The 16,983-nt window shown below is 41.8% G+C and overlaps 1 protein-coding gene and 1 long non-coding RNA gene across 6 annotated transcripts in view; one reads left to right on the forward strand and one right to left on the reverse strand.

Moving 5' to 3' along the window:
- The window catches only part of NRK (Nik related kinase), a 177,230-nt gene that overhangs the window by 58,438 nt on the left and 101,809 nt on the right, over positions 1-16,983 (forward strand). For all 5 annotated transcript variants that reach the window (XM_039912355.1, XM_039912354.1, XM_029067556.2 and 2 more), the window contains exons 3-5: positions 6,768-6,824; positions 13,509-13,634; positions 16,846-16,956. In XM_039912355.1, the coding sequence (XP_039768289.1) occupies positions 6,768-6,824; positions 13,509-13,634; positions 16,846-16,956 (294 nt within the window). The remainder of the gene's footprint in view (positions 1-6,767; positions 6,825-13,508; positions 13,635-16,845; positions 16,957-16,983) is intronic.
- LOC114812881 lies at positions 5,246-13,513 on the reverse strand. The gene is made up of 2 exons (XR_003760503.2): positions 13,333-13,513; positions 5,246-5,387 (listed from the first exon to the last, which is right to left on the reverse strand). It is a non-coding gene; the product is annotated as an uncharacterized LOC114812881 (long non-coding RNA).

The raw sequence follows: 16,983 nt of genomic DNA on the forward strand, positions 1-16,983 counted from the left end.
AGCGTGGGCCTGGGAGACAGAGGACCTAGGTTCTAATCCCGGCTCTGCCACTTGCCTGCTGTGTGATCATGGGCAAGTCACTTCTCTGGGCCTCAGTTTCCTCATCTGTATAAAGGGGTTCAAATTCTGGATGGAATCTCACCAGGTGTAGTGTTAAGCACTTACTATGTGTCAAGCAGAGTTCTAAGCACTGAAGTAGATACAAGCTAATCGGGTTGGACACGGTCCCTGTTCCAACTGGGCTCACAGTCGTAATCCCCATTTTACAGATGAGGTTACTGAGGCACAGAGAAATGAAGTGACTTGCCCACGATTACACAGCAGAGAGTGGCAGAGCTGGGATGAGAATCCAGGTCATCCAGACTCCCAGTCCCATCCTCTACCCCAGTGTTTAGAACAGTGCTTGACACATAGCAGGTCACATAGCAGCAAATAAATACCATAATTCATTAATCTAGGCTCCTTGTGGCAAGGGATCACAGCTACTGACTTGTATTTTCCCAAGCGATTAGTACAGTGCTCTGCACAAAGTAAGCACTTAATGAATACTATCAATTGATTGATCCAGACTGAAAGTGCCCCCAAGCACCTCCCAGATTTAAGGGTGCTAACGTTGCATGACAATGCCAGATTCTCCTTTGTAATCATTCATGCTGTGGTTGCCCATTACCCAGACCCAGAAGGAGAGAAGAGGGTGGTGGTTAAATGTATATGTGTATATATGAGAGAAAGAGAGCAAGAAATGCCCATGATTTACAACAATAACACTACACCTGGTGAGAGTCCATCCAGGAATGCAGGTGTGCATTGCTCTGCCAAGAAGACATATGCCACATACAGATGGGGCCTGGTTCTTGTTTTTCCAGGCTTTGTCAAAATCTTGCTCAAAGAGAGCTACTTCTCTCCTAATTTCTGCCCTCCAGGCTAGCCTCTCTGCTTCAGTGGATTGTACAACAGTCCACTCTAAGCCCTGTTGTTTGAACTGTGCCTCACTATCTCTTTAAATCACTGATTCTCTCCCCCCGACCACCTCGTGAATTGGATGTGCTCCCGTTCAGTTTGCCATGTATCAGTTGCTGGTGTAACCTGCTACTGGCCTTTGTCCTCACGCTTCCCAACCAGTCAGGGTATGGTGCCATGAGATTTGCATCCATGCTTGGTTGATGGACATGTTCCAGGAATTCACTGTTGGTAATTTTGCCCTGCCATTTTGGGTTGTGTATGGTCCAAGGTTGAAACTTGAATAAAGTGGTAGAGAACCTAGGGGGCTCTCCTGAGGTGGGTCCAAGATCTCCCAATCCTAAAGAGGTTTAGAAACCATAACCATTTTAGAGACCTTCAAGTAGGAATGGAGTTTATTGCCACATTGTAGCAATCTGCCTAAATCCCTGCTGGCCTCTCTTTATTCCTTTCTCTTACTTTTTGTCTGCCTGTGTATCATCAACTGGGACACCGTCTAGGTAGAATTCAGTAACAACATAAATTCCGTGTTGCTAGGGAAATTCTTTGGTTATGCGTAGAGTTTCCCAAGTGTTGGTTGGTGCCTAATTTAGGTTTCCTTCAGGCTTATTGGCAGCCCATATGCCCAATAGGCAGAGTGACTCATAATCACTTGTATGTCTTGAGTGCAGTTATCAGCATGTGGCAGTTCCTGAACGATTGTCTCAAAGAATTTTGATGAGGCGCATAGCCTGATGAACTAGAAGAGTTTCCTGGTGAGTCGGAAGCATATGCTGAGTCTAGGTTCCAGATCTTTTGTTACATCCTTAGTGATGGAGGCAGAGAATAGGCTGGACATGATTCGTCCCCAAAGCACTTAGGTACCTATCCATTATTTATTTATTTACTTATATTAATGTCTGTCTCTGCTTCTGGACTCTATGCTCGTTGTGGGCAGGGACTATATTGTACTCTCCCAAGAACTTACTATAGTGCTCGGAACACAGCGAACACTCAGTAAATTCAGTAGATTGATTGGCCCTGGCACCCAATCTTTTTTCATTCCAGTGTGGTGAGAAAAGGGTCAATAGGGCTCCTTGAAGTGCTGACAGACTGATCAACCTTCCACAGAGAGTAATTGAAGGATCTTTGAAAAGTGCTCAGAACAACTGTATTTGATTAATGGTTCCTGGATCCTTATTCTGTCCAGGTTATCAAATACCTAATGCTGTCTATGGAAACCACAGCGAGAGCTCACGTCACTTGAGCATCACCGTGGGCATGTCTGAGAGGGCAATTTCTATCATTTTTATTATTAGAAGGGGTTGCAGCTAGACTGTTTAAAACCCCCATCTACATCTGCCTGGGTGGTTAAAGCAAGTTGTAAAATTGTAGGTCTCTTAGGTCTGTACTCTGAAGTTTTACTATCCATGCCTAGTCACTGGGGCTTTCCATAATTGTTTGCACTCTGTAAATGCCATTGATTGATTTGCATCAGGCATGTAGTATCTCAAGATTGGTCATACGGAAACCTTGATTTCGAAGTCCTGATGCACCCCAGTCTCTAACTCTTTGTGTGTTTCCAGGGTGGAGAGTTGAACTTTTAGCATGATGTACAAGACTGAGCATGATCTTCTCTGGTTGGAAAATTCAGGAGAAATATAGGGACAATGTCATGACTTTCCACTAAATTTATTTCCCAAAGGCTCTAAATAGTAATAATAATACTAATAATAATAATGGTATTTGTTAAGCTCTTACTATGTTCCAAACACTGCTCTAAGTGCTGGGGTAGATACAAGATAATCAGATTGTCCCACATGGGGCTCACAGTCTTAATACCCATTTTTCAGAGGTAACTGAGGCACAGAGAAGTTAGGTAGCTTGCCTAAAGTCACACAGCAGACAGTTGGCAGGGACTTTCTCTGACTCCCAAGCCTGTGCTCTTTCCACTAAGTCACTCTGCTTCTCTAACATTCTCTAACATTGTTCTAGATCCACAGAACAGAAGAGAGGGCAGTCCTACCTTTGATATGACTTCGAGATTTAGACTTGTATTATTAAGTAGCTTCTTTAGCGGTTTCTTGGAATCTTCAGTGAGACAAAACAATTTTTAGATGAACTACCCAAGTAGCCAAGTCCTTGGAGGTAGTTAGCTGACTAGCATTGGATTAATGTTATGCTTCAACTCAGCTTGACTGGACTGGATTCGATAAAAAAAGAGCACAGAATTTGTAACCAATTCATGTGAGGTGAACTAAAGAGGGTTATCAAATAGAAAAACAGTAATAATTGTGGTATTTGATAAGCACTTGCTATGTGCCAGACACTGTACTAAACGTTGGTGGGGAATACAAGTAAATTGGGTTGGACATAGCCCCCGTCCCACATAGGCTCACAGTCTTAATCCCCATTTTACAAATGAGATAACTGAGGCATAAAGAAAGTGAATTGACTTGCCCGAGCTCACACAGCAGACAAGTGGCTGAACCAGGATTCAAATCCGTGACCTCCTGACTCTCAGGCCCGGACTCTGTCCGCTAGGCCATGTTGTTTTTCAGTACGGTACAATTACTGCACAGTTACAGTACAATACAGAATGACTGTACTGTGGGGAAACAGCAGTGGGCAGATTATTCTAAAGTACAGTGGCAGCTAATAATAATAATGGCATTTGTTAAGCGCTTACTATGTGCAAAGCACTGTTCTAAGTGCTGGGGGGATACAGTGTGATCAGGGTGTCCCATGTGGGGCTCACAGTCTTAATCCCCATTTTACAGATGAGGTGACTGAGGCACAGAGAAGAAAGGTGACTTGCCCAAAGTCATACAGCTGATGTGGTGGAGCTGGGATTAGAACCCATGACCTCTGACTCCCAAGTCTGGGCTCTTTCCACTGAGCCACGCTGCTTCTCTGTCAGAGAGCAAAGAGCAAACCCTTTCAGGCCAACCACTGTGATTGTTGCTAGAAATCAGTGGGTGGTCCTTTCATATATTCATTGTGAAAAAGGCTTCTGGTCACACTTGTACATACATGGAGAGCCAAACCATCATCCAACAATACCTTCAAATACAAAGAACAACATAGGAGGGTGTTTCTGGGGATTTGCTTACAATTATTTGTGTTGTGTCCCAAACCTTCTTGGGCCAAAGTAATCTCTCTTAAAATCGTGATTAGAAAGTGAAAGAAAGGAAACATTTTTAACCCCTTAAATTCCTTGGGTTGAAAGCCATTTTACCCATATTTTGAAGAAAAATGTGCCTTGGACAAACTTTCTCCAGAATTTCCTTTCTGAGTGAAATGCTCAGTGTTATCACATAGTCTGAGGGGACTTAGGATTCAACCAAATCCTCATGATGACTCTAAGGAAACATAACACTTTCATAACATTGACAAGAATTGTAAACAAACCAATTCAGTACAGTTTATCAGTTTTCCCTCCCATGCAGATTGAAATAAAATTCCTAAGGAGCTGTATGTCTTCAGTCTGCATTCTAACAGGCTTAGTCAATTTCTGCTTCTTGTTAGAAGAGCACATGAGTTGCCTAAGAGAAAGAAAACGTTAGAGGAGCCATGAGGATTTGAGTCAATTTTTTTTTTATGATAACATTGACAAAAAATTTCAGAATCAAATCATTTTGGTATACAGTAGGAGCAGTATGACCTAGTGGAAAGAGCATGGGCCTGAGAAACAGAGGCCCTGGGTTCTATTCCCGACTCTGCCGAGTGATTGCTATGAGACCTTGGGCAAATCACTTAACTTTGCTGTGCCTCAGTTTCCTCAGCTGTAGAATGGGAATTCCATGCCTGTTCTTCTTCCTACTTAGACTGTGAGCCCCATGTGGGACAGTGACTCTGTCTGACCTGATTAACTTGTGTCTTTGAACAGTGCTTGTGACATATGATAAGCAATACAATAATGATAATAGTTATAACACACCTATGTGAGAGGTAGGGGCTGGGAAACAAGTGTAGAACTAACCTTCAATCTTTTCTATTTGGGCTCATTTTAAATTTAATTTTCAAGGTTTTTTAAGCCACGTGAGCCCTGATCTTTTTATCCTGCATTCCTCAATGGACTTGAGAAATGATTCATTACTTTCTGAATATTTTTTAAGTCTCCTAACTAACCAATGGCAAGTTTCTGTTCTACATTACCAATAATAGATCTCTGAACTTTTAGGATTGGTGTGGAAATCCCATCTCAGAATCTTCCAGTACCTCTAATAATACATGAAACAGATTTAGAAGATGTGGCCAGTGCTTACCTAGGTCAGCTATAGACAAAGTACGACAAACACCTGGATTTATCCTTCTGCTTTATTCATGATTGAGGTTGAATCAAGGTGCCAAGCCGTCTAAGTGCTACTGTATTTGCTGGCTCTACTGCCAAAATATTCAATGCCTGGAAACATTTGCAAACAATGGTCTCCAATAAAGAAGCAGCTCTGAAAAGGAAGTTTACAAACTCAGTGAGGCTCACATTGACGTCAAAGTAAATGGATGGTTACCAGATTGAAATTTCTGTCTGGAGAATGAAGCGGTCATCACTGGAGGATTTAGTCAGTAACATTAAGGTGTGGAATATACACTCTGATACGAGTTACTTTCTCTTTGGTATATCATGTCGTGAGCCAGAGGTAGGACTGTTTTTTTGTGGGAAAATGGCCCCAAATCGCAAAAGAATTTGTCTAAGGAAACTGAAAACACTCATAAAATGTCTTCTTATGTAGATATTAGATCTTTCCAGAAATATTTATTATCTTTCTGAAGAAAAATACTAAGCATATCATTTGAAACCAAGGAATCTCTTTTTTGTGCGTATTTGCTCAGCTTAGATGATTTTTGAATTTCAAGACTGAGAAACAAAAGTAAATACTATCCAGATGTGCTCCCATCCTGTGTCATTCTGAGTAATGCAATGCTGTCTTCAGCATCAGGGCTGCAATCATTAGTTGCCATCCTCTACTCAGAATACACCAGATTAAGCTTTTCTGATGGGGCAGAGTAAAAAAGATTTTGGTGGAAGATTTTCTCATCTCAGTATCTGACTCTCATTATCTGATTTTCATTGTTCCAGCCCCACAGCTTGATAGAATTTCGAAGTCCCCATGTACAAACAGGGACTCCTAAATACAGACATGGGAATTCATTCCTTAAATACCACACTTCTCTTTGCAATCTGTAACTTGCCAGATCATAGTATCTGCTGAGGTCTTAAAACCCATGTGTATTTAACAAAAAAAGAGAGAGGTACCTCAAGGAGATTTTCTTTTGATTCTGAACCCACATCTCTTTTTACTGCAAGAATCTACCTATCAGTTTCACATGGACACACAAAAGAACATTTGCCTGTTTTAACAAAAAAAGGAGTTTTCAATGCTTGCATTTTTATATTCCTCTCTAAAATACCTTAAGATTCTTCCTCATCCAACCTCTGCCGTAGCATTTGAACTCCAGCAAATGTGAATATCATGCCCCTTACCCCATTCTATTTGTCTTCCCTTTTGAGTCACTTTGGCACTTGGCTCTGTACTCCTTAGGCATTTAGACTCCCACCCCAGCCCCATAAGTTTACAGCACTTGGGTACATCCCCTTATAAACTGCTACTTCCCCTGTTTATAATTGATTGTAATGTCTGTCTCCCCCAATAGATCATAGGCTCCTTGAGGCCAGGAAATGTATCTCTCAACGCTATTGCATTGCCCTCTCCCAAGCACTTAGGGTTCAGTGCCCTGCATACAGTAAGCACTCAGTAAATACCATCGATAAGATCCCTCTGAGATGCATTTGTCACTGAAATTGACCGATGCTGTTATTTTTGCAGGGTCGCCATGTGAAGACTGGACAGTTAGCAGCAATAAAAGTTATGAACGTCACAGAGGTGAGTACAGTTCGTATCCCTAGGTTGTCCGACTCATGTTTATATAAAACCATGGCAGGGTGGTCAGGAAAAAAACAAAAACCCAAACTAGATCTCATGAGCATTAGCTGGTTGCCAATGAGAGAAAATGAACAAAGGTCCTCTTTGATTTGCCTGTAACAAATTTTCAGTGGTGGTTTCTGCCCTTTTCTCTGTTCTCTCCCTCTCCCCACAATTCCTTTAAGGTTTCTGCTGCATATTCATGGAGAAGTAGAAGTCAAAGTAGCAGTTCCTTGTATGTTGCTAGTCTATAATAATGAAGAAAAGATCTTTCTTCCTGCCTATTTGAGTTGATTATCTGTGTTCAGAGACAGCAAATAGATTTCCCGTAGCACTAGGCTGCTCCTGCTGCATCCCATCAAATCGTTTTCTGTCACACCCATCCATTCCTCTCTTCAGCATGAGAATCTAGGCCACTGAATTCCCCATGACAGCTACCAGCAGAGGACATGTTAGAGATGCAAATGCTGCATGTTGTGTCTGACAGATGAGTGAAGGAGATACTTTAATTGGCACTGTTCCTGTTACCATGCATAAAACTGTGTCACGGTTCACAACGTATTTTCCTAGAATTTGCCAAGTACTGATTTCTGTTCTCCTTCTGATCTGTACAATGTGACTATGGGATTAAACCTCCCTTTCTCGAGATATTAACATGAAAGTCGCAAAGGTCCAAGCAAGTTGTCCTTCAGTGTACTCTGAAGGACAGTCCTCAAATATTGCATCTGTAACTATGTATTTACTGAAAAATTAGTGCAGTAAAAGATCTTTTCCATTTCTTCACGATGCAAGGAGTGGACTCCAGGAAATGTTTAAAGAGCTATATGCATTTAGTTTTGCCAGTACATTCCATTCCCCTTATAACATCTAGTAAATCAGAGATTTTTTTTCTTTCACAGATTCATGTGGTCCTGTAAACCATAGTTTCAAAATTATAACGTGTTACTCTTTAAGAGAGCCTCTCCTAAAGATAGTTCTCATTTCCTTGTTTTTACTTGAGACACTTTGACCCAGATTTCATCAAAGCTACAGCAACTTCTTTGGTGTTTTAAAGTGTGTTCAGCACCTAAGCTGGAAAAAGCATTCCTTTTCTAAGTCTAAAGTGAAAAACTAGCATTTTACTATGCTGACTTATGTTTTATGTGATGCAGCTATTGAGCCATTACTTCAAACTTGGTACAAGCCTTCCTCACCTGATGTAAAAACATTTGGTTGCTTTTTCTGGAACCACGAGATTAATTTGAAATAGAAACTAATGTTATTTTTCCCCTCCCTAGACTCTTGTAGCCAAGGAACCCAATGCACTCTGTGGAAAGAATAGCCCCAGATTTACAGTTACAAGCCTTAGCCTGGCTGTGGTTTCACAGCCCAAACCAGCTGATCCCAGATCACTCTGGTCCTTTCTCCTCCCAAGTCAGTCCAGGCAGAGGCTCGGGACTCCCACACCCAGGCATACACCAGTCTGAGGGTGGATTTGGTGGGTTTGAATGAGAATGACATGAGCTCAGGTGGGGCTCATGCCAGATATGGGGTGACTCTAAAATATCCTGCGATATATTGCATCATGGGGTCACATCTCCGACTGCTGCAGCAGCTTCCCATCTGCCTAGCCAATGCCCCATGATCTTCTCCCCCAAGCATTCCCCCACTTCTCTGGCACTGGAGCCAACTGGGCCGGGAATGACCTTAAAGGGAGGACCATGTTATCAATGCAAAGTTTTATGGTGGAGCTTTTGGCTACCAGTGGGTGTCAGTCACACCAGTAAAATGGGACCCCAGGATTTCCTAAAGTTGACCTTTGGGAAAAATTGACATTTTCCATGGATATTTTTACCTTTCTTGGAGATAGTGGAATGCCTATAGGCTAAATTTCTATTGATTTCTTTTTTGGTTTGTCCCTGCAAATCGGAAATTTTCATGTTCTCCGAGCCTAGATAAATTTAACAGAAGCAGCATGGCCTAGTGAAAAGAGGACAGCACTGGAAGTCAGAGGACCTGGGGTCTAATCCTGGCCCTGCTATTAGCCTATTGTCACCATGGGCAAGTCTCTTGATTTCTCTTTGCCTTTGTTTCCTTATCTGTAACATAAGTATCAAATACTGGTTCTCCCTTTAACTTAGACTTTGAGCTCAAGGAAGGGCAGGGACTGTGTCTATCTGTATCTACCCCATAATTTGGTACTTGTAACAAAGTAAGTGCCCAATAAATGCCATTATTATTATTATTATCAATATTGGAAGTAATAGTAATAATTAACTTATTTGCTAAGAGTGACTGCCTCTTTTACCATCATTCTAATTTCATCAGAGAATAGTATTGTATAGGACGGTCTCCTGTCTAACATAACTATTTAAAGCTACACCATCTCAAATCCTTTCTGGTAATGTTCCTTTGGTGGTTCAGTTTTTTCTGCATGTGGCACAATTACCCAGATGAGATGGTTAGTGTTAATTTTTTTTCTTCCCGTTAGTTAAAGCAGCACTTCTGAGCTGCCTCCTTATGATAAGAAGCAGGATGCTGTGGTCACTGTGGGACCGTTTGGACATCAGTCAGGAAATGCTGCAATATCATGTTACAGGGAGGGGCATGGGAGTTTTAAATCACAAAACTAGAAGTTACTGGCAATATGGGTTTCTTTGCTTCTTCTCACAAGCTCTATTTCCTGTTATGTGAAAGTAGCAAATAACACCAAGCATATTAGAATTTTGTGAGTTTATTCTTAAGGATCTGTCTGAGTTGGAAGAGTCTTTCTTTGGCTTTTTTTTTTAATTGCCTGACTCAATAGATTGACACGGTCACAGATTTTTTTAAATTTTTAAATGAGAAGTAAAGAGCATTGTCATAGGAGTAATGAAAGATTCAAGTGGCATTTGGTATCTCCAGATTATCCAGAGATGTGATTTATGCCTCATAAGATTTGATGAGCATTACATAACACTAGAGATGAGAAAATCTGTCTAGATTCTTCTGATTATGGGTGCCCAAATGTTATATGGACATTGTAGGAGCACACTCAATAGTACCAAGGGAAATAAGTAATATTTGGGGGCTCTGTCTACTCCAGTCAGATTTAGAAGTTGTAGAGGTGTGTAGAACAGAAGAGAGTGGAAGGAGCGAATTTTAGCTTTTGGTTTGACCACTCTTCTCTTAACCCAGTGACTTTTCCCCGCCTTCTACTCCTCTGAGAGATCATTTTACATTTTTTCACTCCTTTCTCCATAACTCACTGGGCAGTCTGTGCCCACAGTCTCACAGTATTCAGTTTTGGCAAGTTCTAGTACAAAGCAAAAAACGTGCCCGTTTTTCCAACTTTGGTGCAAGTTCTGTTTATGAGAGAAAGAGTTAAGGATATTTGAAAAGAGGGTAGCAAAGAGGTCCTATGGTTTGTTTATTCTATGAAGGGGCTAAAAAAAGAGAAATTCATATTTAGGCTGTAAGAATCAGGCTCCCTTTCCTTGTACATGGAGTAGAGGAAAGTGGCACAGTCTCTGGAAGTTAATGTCAAGTAGTTGAATTGCTGCTCAGCAAAAACACTGGAAAGTCCTGGGGAAATTCAGAAGAATGCTTTAGAGTCGCCAGCCATTCCTCTACTGCTTCAGATCTCTTTGTTAGCTTTCTGAATGTATGCTGAGATTTTTGCAACCAAAGGTAATTTAGCCACAAATGTTCTAGTGCCTGCCCAGCCAGTCAGTGTACACTTTAGTGTATTTCCTTGAATTTTTCTCACATAAAGAACTGGGCAGCTAAATACAGTGGAGACAAATTAGGTCATGACACCAAAAAAAAAAGTATAACTCATGCCACTTTCTTGCTGTATTTTGTTGATTGAGCTTGGAAAGAAGGTGACATTCAGTCATTTAACTTGCTTTCTAAAAGAAGCCAAAACATTTAGTTTTTTCCTCAGGCTAGAAAGTTGATATAGTCATGGAAAATGCTGTGAATCTGAAGATAATTGTAGATTAAACTATTGTACAGTTCTTCACATTATTGGCCCATTCCTGATTCACTGTGCACCAGAGATGATAAGCATTTTTAAGTTTTGGCTTCAGAGCAACTCTGAAGTTAAATGCAAACGTTTTATGGGGTGGGGAGTTGAGGTGTATTATTGTATTTAGGAAGGAAAAAGGCATTTCCTTGTGTGACAAGTAAGTGAAGAGGCTCAAAACATATAGAAAGGAAATGTCTTCTGTTCTGTCTGGCGACCCTGTAATGATTAAGGAGTGGGGAAGAATGAATTTTGTATTTGTAGGTTGTGCTTAGCACATTGTATGACACATAAGTGGTTAATTGATATAGCAGTAAAGGAAAAAGAGGATTGGGAAAATTAGTGCTGACAATACATTTCCAAAAGCATAATTGAAGACAGTTTGCAATACATTGAATTTATTACATTGTTCCTCCAAGGACGATAAATCAGCCGAACATTAACTCACTCATCTCTATAATAAGGCTGCTACTAGTCTCCCCATTTTTCTAATCAGAAAATAGAAATTCAAGGAGATAGATTTATCCACAGAATCGCTTTACTTTGTGCATGATTTTTGTAACTTTAAACAGATGAGGCTATTACATTCATTCATTCAACAGTATTCATTGAGCACTTACTATGTGCAGAGCACTGTACTAAGTGCTTGGAATGTACAATTTGGCAACAGATAGAGACAATCCCTGCCCAATGACAGTCTCACACTATTGAATTACATAGGTTGTATTTAATTAAGTGTAGCCTAGTGGGAAAGCCTGGGCCTGGTAGTCAGAAGACCTCGTTTCTAATCTAGGCTCTGCTACTTGCCTGTTGCGTGACCTTGGGTAAGTCACATAACTTCTCTGGGCCTCAATCATTTAATCACTGATAAGAAGAGGCGTAGCATAGTGGAAAGAGCATGGGCCTGGGGATCAGAGAACCTGGATCTAATACCAGCTCCACCACTCTGCTGTGACCTTGAGCAAGTTACTTAACTTCTCTTTGCTTCAGTTACCTCATTTGTAAAATGAAGATTAAGACTGTGGGGCAGGGACTGCATCAATCCGGACTATCTCGTATCTACCCCAGTACTTAGAACAGCTGGCACAAAGTAAGCACTCAACAGATATCATTTACAAAAATATTGAAAGTTTACTATGTGTAGAGTACTGTATTAAACACTTGGGAGAGTACATTACACTTAGAGTAGGTAGACATGATCACTGACCGCAAGGAGCTTACAGACTAGAGGGGGGGACAAGCATTAATATAAATTACAGATGATATGTGCCTAAGTGCTGTGGGGGTGGGGGGAAAATGAAGTGCTTATTAAGGGTTACATACTCAAGTCTATAGGCAAATAGGGGAAGTGATGCAGGAGAGAAGGCAAATAAGGGAAGTGAGCGCTTAGTCGGGGTGGCCTCTCGGAGATGTTCATTCATTCAGTAGTATTTATTGAGCACTTACTGTGTGCAGAGCACTGTACTAAGCACTTGGGAGCGTACAGTGCAACAGTAAACAGACACATTCCCTGCCAGAATGAGTTTATAGTCTGGGGTGGGGAAAGACAGACATTATTAAAAATATAAATTACAGTTATGTACATAAGTGCTGTGGGCCAGAATGGGGGAAGAACAGAGGGAGCTAGTCAGGGTGACACAAAAGGGAGTGGGAGAAGAGGAAATGGAGAGCTTAGTATGTTATCAGAGTAGAGTTTTGAAGATAGGGGGAGTGGTGGTCTGTCAGATATGAATGATGATGTTGGTATTTGTATTTGTTAAGTGCTTACTATGTGCAGAGCACTGTTCTCAGCGCTGGGGTAGATGCAGGGTAGTCGGGTTGTCCCACGTGAGGCTCACAGTCTTAATCCCCATTTTACAGATGAGGTAACTGAGGCACAGAGAAGTTAAGTGATGGAGAGGGGCTTCCAAGCCAGAGGGGGACATGGGCAAAACATAGGCAGGGAGGAATACAGTGAATAGGTTGGCATCAGTTCCCTCATTTGTAAAATGAGGATTTGCTATTCTCCCCTGTACTTAGACGGTGAGCTCCCTGTGGGACAGGGCCTGAGTCCAACCTGATTACCTCTTCCCTACACCAGGGCCTAGAGCAGTGCTTGGTGCATAAGTGATTAATATCTCAATTATTAGTATTGTTGTATTAGTATTAGTTAAGTCTAATACTAAGGGGAGAAGGAGAAAAAAGGAGGAAAGGATGGGGGAAGGGAGAGTAAAGTAGTGAAAAGGGCACTTGAGACTGCATCTCTTCTATTGCAATCTCCCAAGTGCTGGGTAATAGGCACTCACTTCTCCTCCTCTCCTGGAGTGTTCCCTGATGCAAAGAAGAAACTCCTCTGCACCTGTGCTCAAGCCTGCCTCTGCTGCATCTATCACATTCTGACACTTCTCTTCATCTCCAGCCCCGATCACTATCACTACTTACAAATGTGTGGTGCGAAAAGCATTCTTTTCTCCCCACAAAAATTGGGGAGAATTCAATTCTTACCTGGCAGAATTGAAGTTTGGATGTTCCTTCTGCTATAGTTCTGAAGGATCCAGATTTTCCACCTTCCTCTACTTTAGTTAAGGTCATGAAGAAGTCTCTGAACCGTGAGATCTGTAGCAAGATGCCAGTTAAAAAGCCCAGCAACTGTTTTTTTGTTGTTGTGTTTTGGTCTGCAGGATGAAGAAGATGAAATTAAGCTGGAAATAAACATGCTCAAGAAATATTCCCATCACAGGAACATTGCAACTTACTACGGAGCATTTGTGAAAAAAAGCCCCGTGGGCCAGGATGACCAACTCTGGGTAGGTATTGATGGTGTGCATCATTTTTCCTGAGCATTCCCAAGTACTAACTTCTCTTTTAACTTCAATTTGATGACCATAGAGGCCGAGGAACCAGTGGAAGGGAGCTGTTGCCATGTCCGGGATACAGGGTCAAGTCCTAGTTCACTCCCAATGCATTCGACACCTCTGGTGCCTCTTTAGAGGCTTTCCTTTCCTGTCCTTATCACATATGCAGAGAGACTGGGCCCAGTTACCAGGATAAAGAACTTGTGACTGTCTCTCTTTAAGGAGTCACCTATTACTTAGGGTCATGAGTATAATTAACCCAGTATATGATTGGTATGGTATCCTTATCCTTCAATCTGAAAACACTATTGGCCGACCTTAACATTAGTTACTGTGTTAAACCTTCCCTCACTTGTCAGCAGGGTGTGAATTATTCAGAAGGTGGGTTGAGGTTTTGAATGGGACCATCCATCTTCTCTGCCCAGAGCCAGGGCCAGAGGAGAAGATTCTACTCCAGCTCCTAGGCTGTGGTGTAGGGCGTTGTGGAGCAGCAAAGGAGGCTGTGTCAGCATGAAGCCTCTCCCAGCCCCAGGACAGCCCCGGCACCCTGTCCTCGGATTGTTCCAGACTAGCAAGTGGCATTGCCCTCCAGGGCAGCACTGTTTCCTGACAGGAATTCCCAGTTCATGCTGGCCGAACGGTATGTGGAGTCGGTGGAAGTGTTGTCTTGGGACTAAGGGAGTTTCCAAGTCACTCTGGCCTCTGCAGACTACTCCAGCCTGCCTTCCATTTTGGCTGCTCACTTACCCCCAACCCAGCCTGGAGGTCAGTGGTGGTCAAACAGCTCCGGAAGGCTGGAGTGCCTTACTCTGTAAGATGTTTGCCCTGTGGCATTACCACTCCAGATCCCTCATAGGTTTAACCTCTTCTGGATCCAGTGACAGAAGACAACTGGCAAGGTTTGGAAACAGTCTAAGGCTGTCAGAGATTTCCCTCGACACCTTCCTTATTACAGCTGCTTTCCCTAGATAATTTCACTTCTGATGTTACTTCCTGTGTGTCTGCAGACAGCTTAAAAGGGCTTTGCCCTCCTAAAAAGAGTTTCCTAATTTTAACAGGCCTTATCCTATGGGGTCTTTTTGATTTCTAATTTTTGAAACTGAGCTGACTCATCTGAGTCTGTTTCAGGGTCTGTAGTTCACCGTCACTGCAGAGAAAAAAAGAAATCAGGTTTTTTTTTTCTCCTCTTTGCCAAGTGGTTACATGTCAAGGACAAAAAGACACAAATACTTCTTTTTTAAATCATGCCTGCTAATGCAAAACTTTGATAATAATGGCCTTACTCATTTCATGATGGTCATTGTTTTAGTTAGTGGGCTTGTTATCATATAAAAAGTACTCAGAATGCCAATCTGTAACTTCAAGGGCAACAAAGATAATGTTTTCTGACTAACAGGCTGCGTTAGGAAACTAAAAGTAAGTGGGACACTGTCAAGGTAATACGCCTGTTTCAGTAATAGTCTCATATGGATGGACCTTACATATAATAATTGTGGCGTGTATTAAGCGCTTACTTTGCAGCAGTCACTGTACTAAGTGTTGGGGTGGATACAAGCAAATCGGGTTGGACACAGTCCCTATCCCACATGGGGCTCACAGTCTTAATCCCCATTTTACAGTTGAGTTAACTGAGTCATAAAGAATTTGTGACTTTCCCAAGGTCACACAGCAGACAAGTGGCAGCAATTTAAGTTGATTATTTTTTTCCTGCTGAAATTGTGAATTAGGAAGAGTAAACAAGAATTATTTTTTAAGTATACTTTGATTTTTTGATGGTATCTGTTAAGTGCTATTTGCCAGACACTGAATTTAGTGCTGGGGTTGATAGAAGCTAATCAGGTTGGACACAGTCTGTGTCCCATATTGCGCCCACAGTTTTAATCTCCATTTTACAAGATGACTGAAGCACAGAGACATGAAGTGACTTGCCCAAGGTCACACAGCAAACAAGTGGTAGAGTTGGGTTTAGAACCCAGGTCTTTCTGACTCCCAGTCCCCTACTGATGTACATCAGGACTCAGAGTCAAAAATAACAATCAGATAGTGGTAATGGGATAAAATTTTAGAAAGGACAGAATAAACCCAATCTCCCCCACTACCTCCATGGCAGGGAGGATGCAGACCAAAGACCTGTGTTCCCAAGAGGAAGTGGCTGAAGAGGCCATGGCTAATAAGCAATTGACTTACTCTCTTGGCACTTCTAGGCTTCGTAGGGAGAACCTGCTGTAGCCACTCAGTGAATATACCTAGCTGAACCTTCTTTACTCATTGCCCATCCTGGAACATGACTAGCCTAGTTGATTTTTTTTTCCAGTTTGGGCTGTAGCTTAAGCCTGGGCACTACGAGAAAGTGCTCTGTAGGTAGAACACTGTTTGCCCATTTTGGGAATTCAGTCTTTACTGGTTAAATACAATAGGCAGATAAAGGTAATATATTCTTAGTCTATAGCTGGACAAGTTTGATCTGCTTGGTAAGGTACCATGGGTATGTCAGGTATTATAGCATCATTTGTAAAACACCACGAATCCAGTTATAGGTCGAAATTTAACTCATATCCCATGAGAAGCAGCATGGCGTAGCGGATAGAGCACGGACTTGGGAGTCAGAAGGTTATGGGTTCTAATCTCAGCTCTGCCAACTGTCTGCTGTGTGACCTTGGGCAAGTCACTTGACTTATCTGTGCCTCAGTTACCTCATATATAAAATGGAGATTGAGACTGTGAGCCTCATGTGGGACAGGGACTGTTTCCAACCCTATTTGCTTGTACCCACCCCAGTGCTTAATACAGTGCCTGGCATATTGTAAATGCATAATGAAAACTGCAGTTATTATTATTATTATTATTATCCCTTCCCCAGTGTCATTGGCATTGGGGGAAAAAGAGGACTGGGGAAGAAACTTAGAAAGTAAATGAAGTAGTGTAGTACCAGGCCCTAGTTGGCAAGCTTTTGGGGTGTATGTTTTAACCTAGAAACCTGGAAGTCCAGGGTTTTTTCCATTCTGTGATAAAGAGCCATCATCCCAAAAGAAGCTGAATAAACTTAACAATTTCTTTGTAAATGTTCAAAGCACATACAAATCATATGAGCTAAAATTACACTCTTCTAAGTTATCTATAGAAGGTGGCTACTCCCAACCAGTAGTTCTGTGCTTCCCTGCAGCTGGTGATGGAATATTGTGGGGCTGGTTCTGTAACAGATTTAGTGAAGAAAACCAAAGGGAATTGCTTCAAGGAAGACTGGATTGCCTATATATGTAGAGAAGTTCTCAGGGTAAGTATCAAAACTATTATTCTCATT

This window comes from Ornithorhynchus anatinus, chromosome 6 (assembly GCF_004115215.2).
Source record: "Ornithorhynchus anatinus isolate Pmale09 chromosome 6, mOrnAna1.pri.v4, whole genome shotgun sequence".
NCBI lineage: Eukaryota > Metazoa > Chordata > Mammalia > Monotremata > Ornithorhynchidae > Ornithorhynchus > Ornithorhynchus anatinus.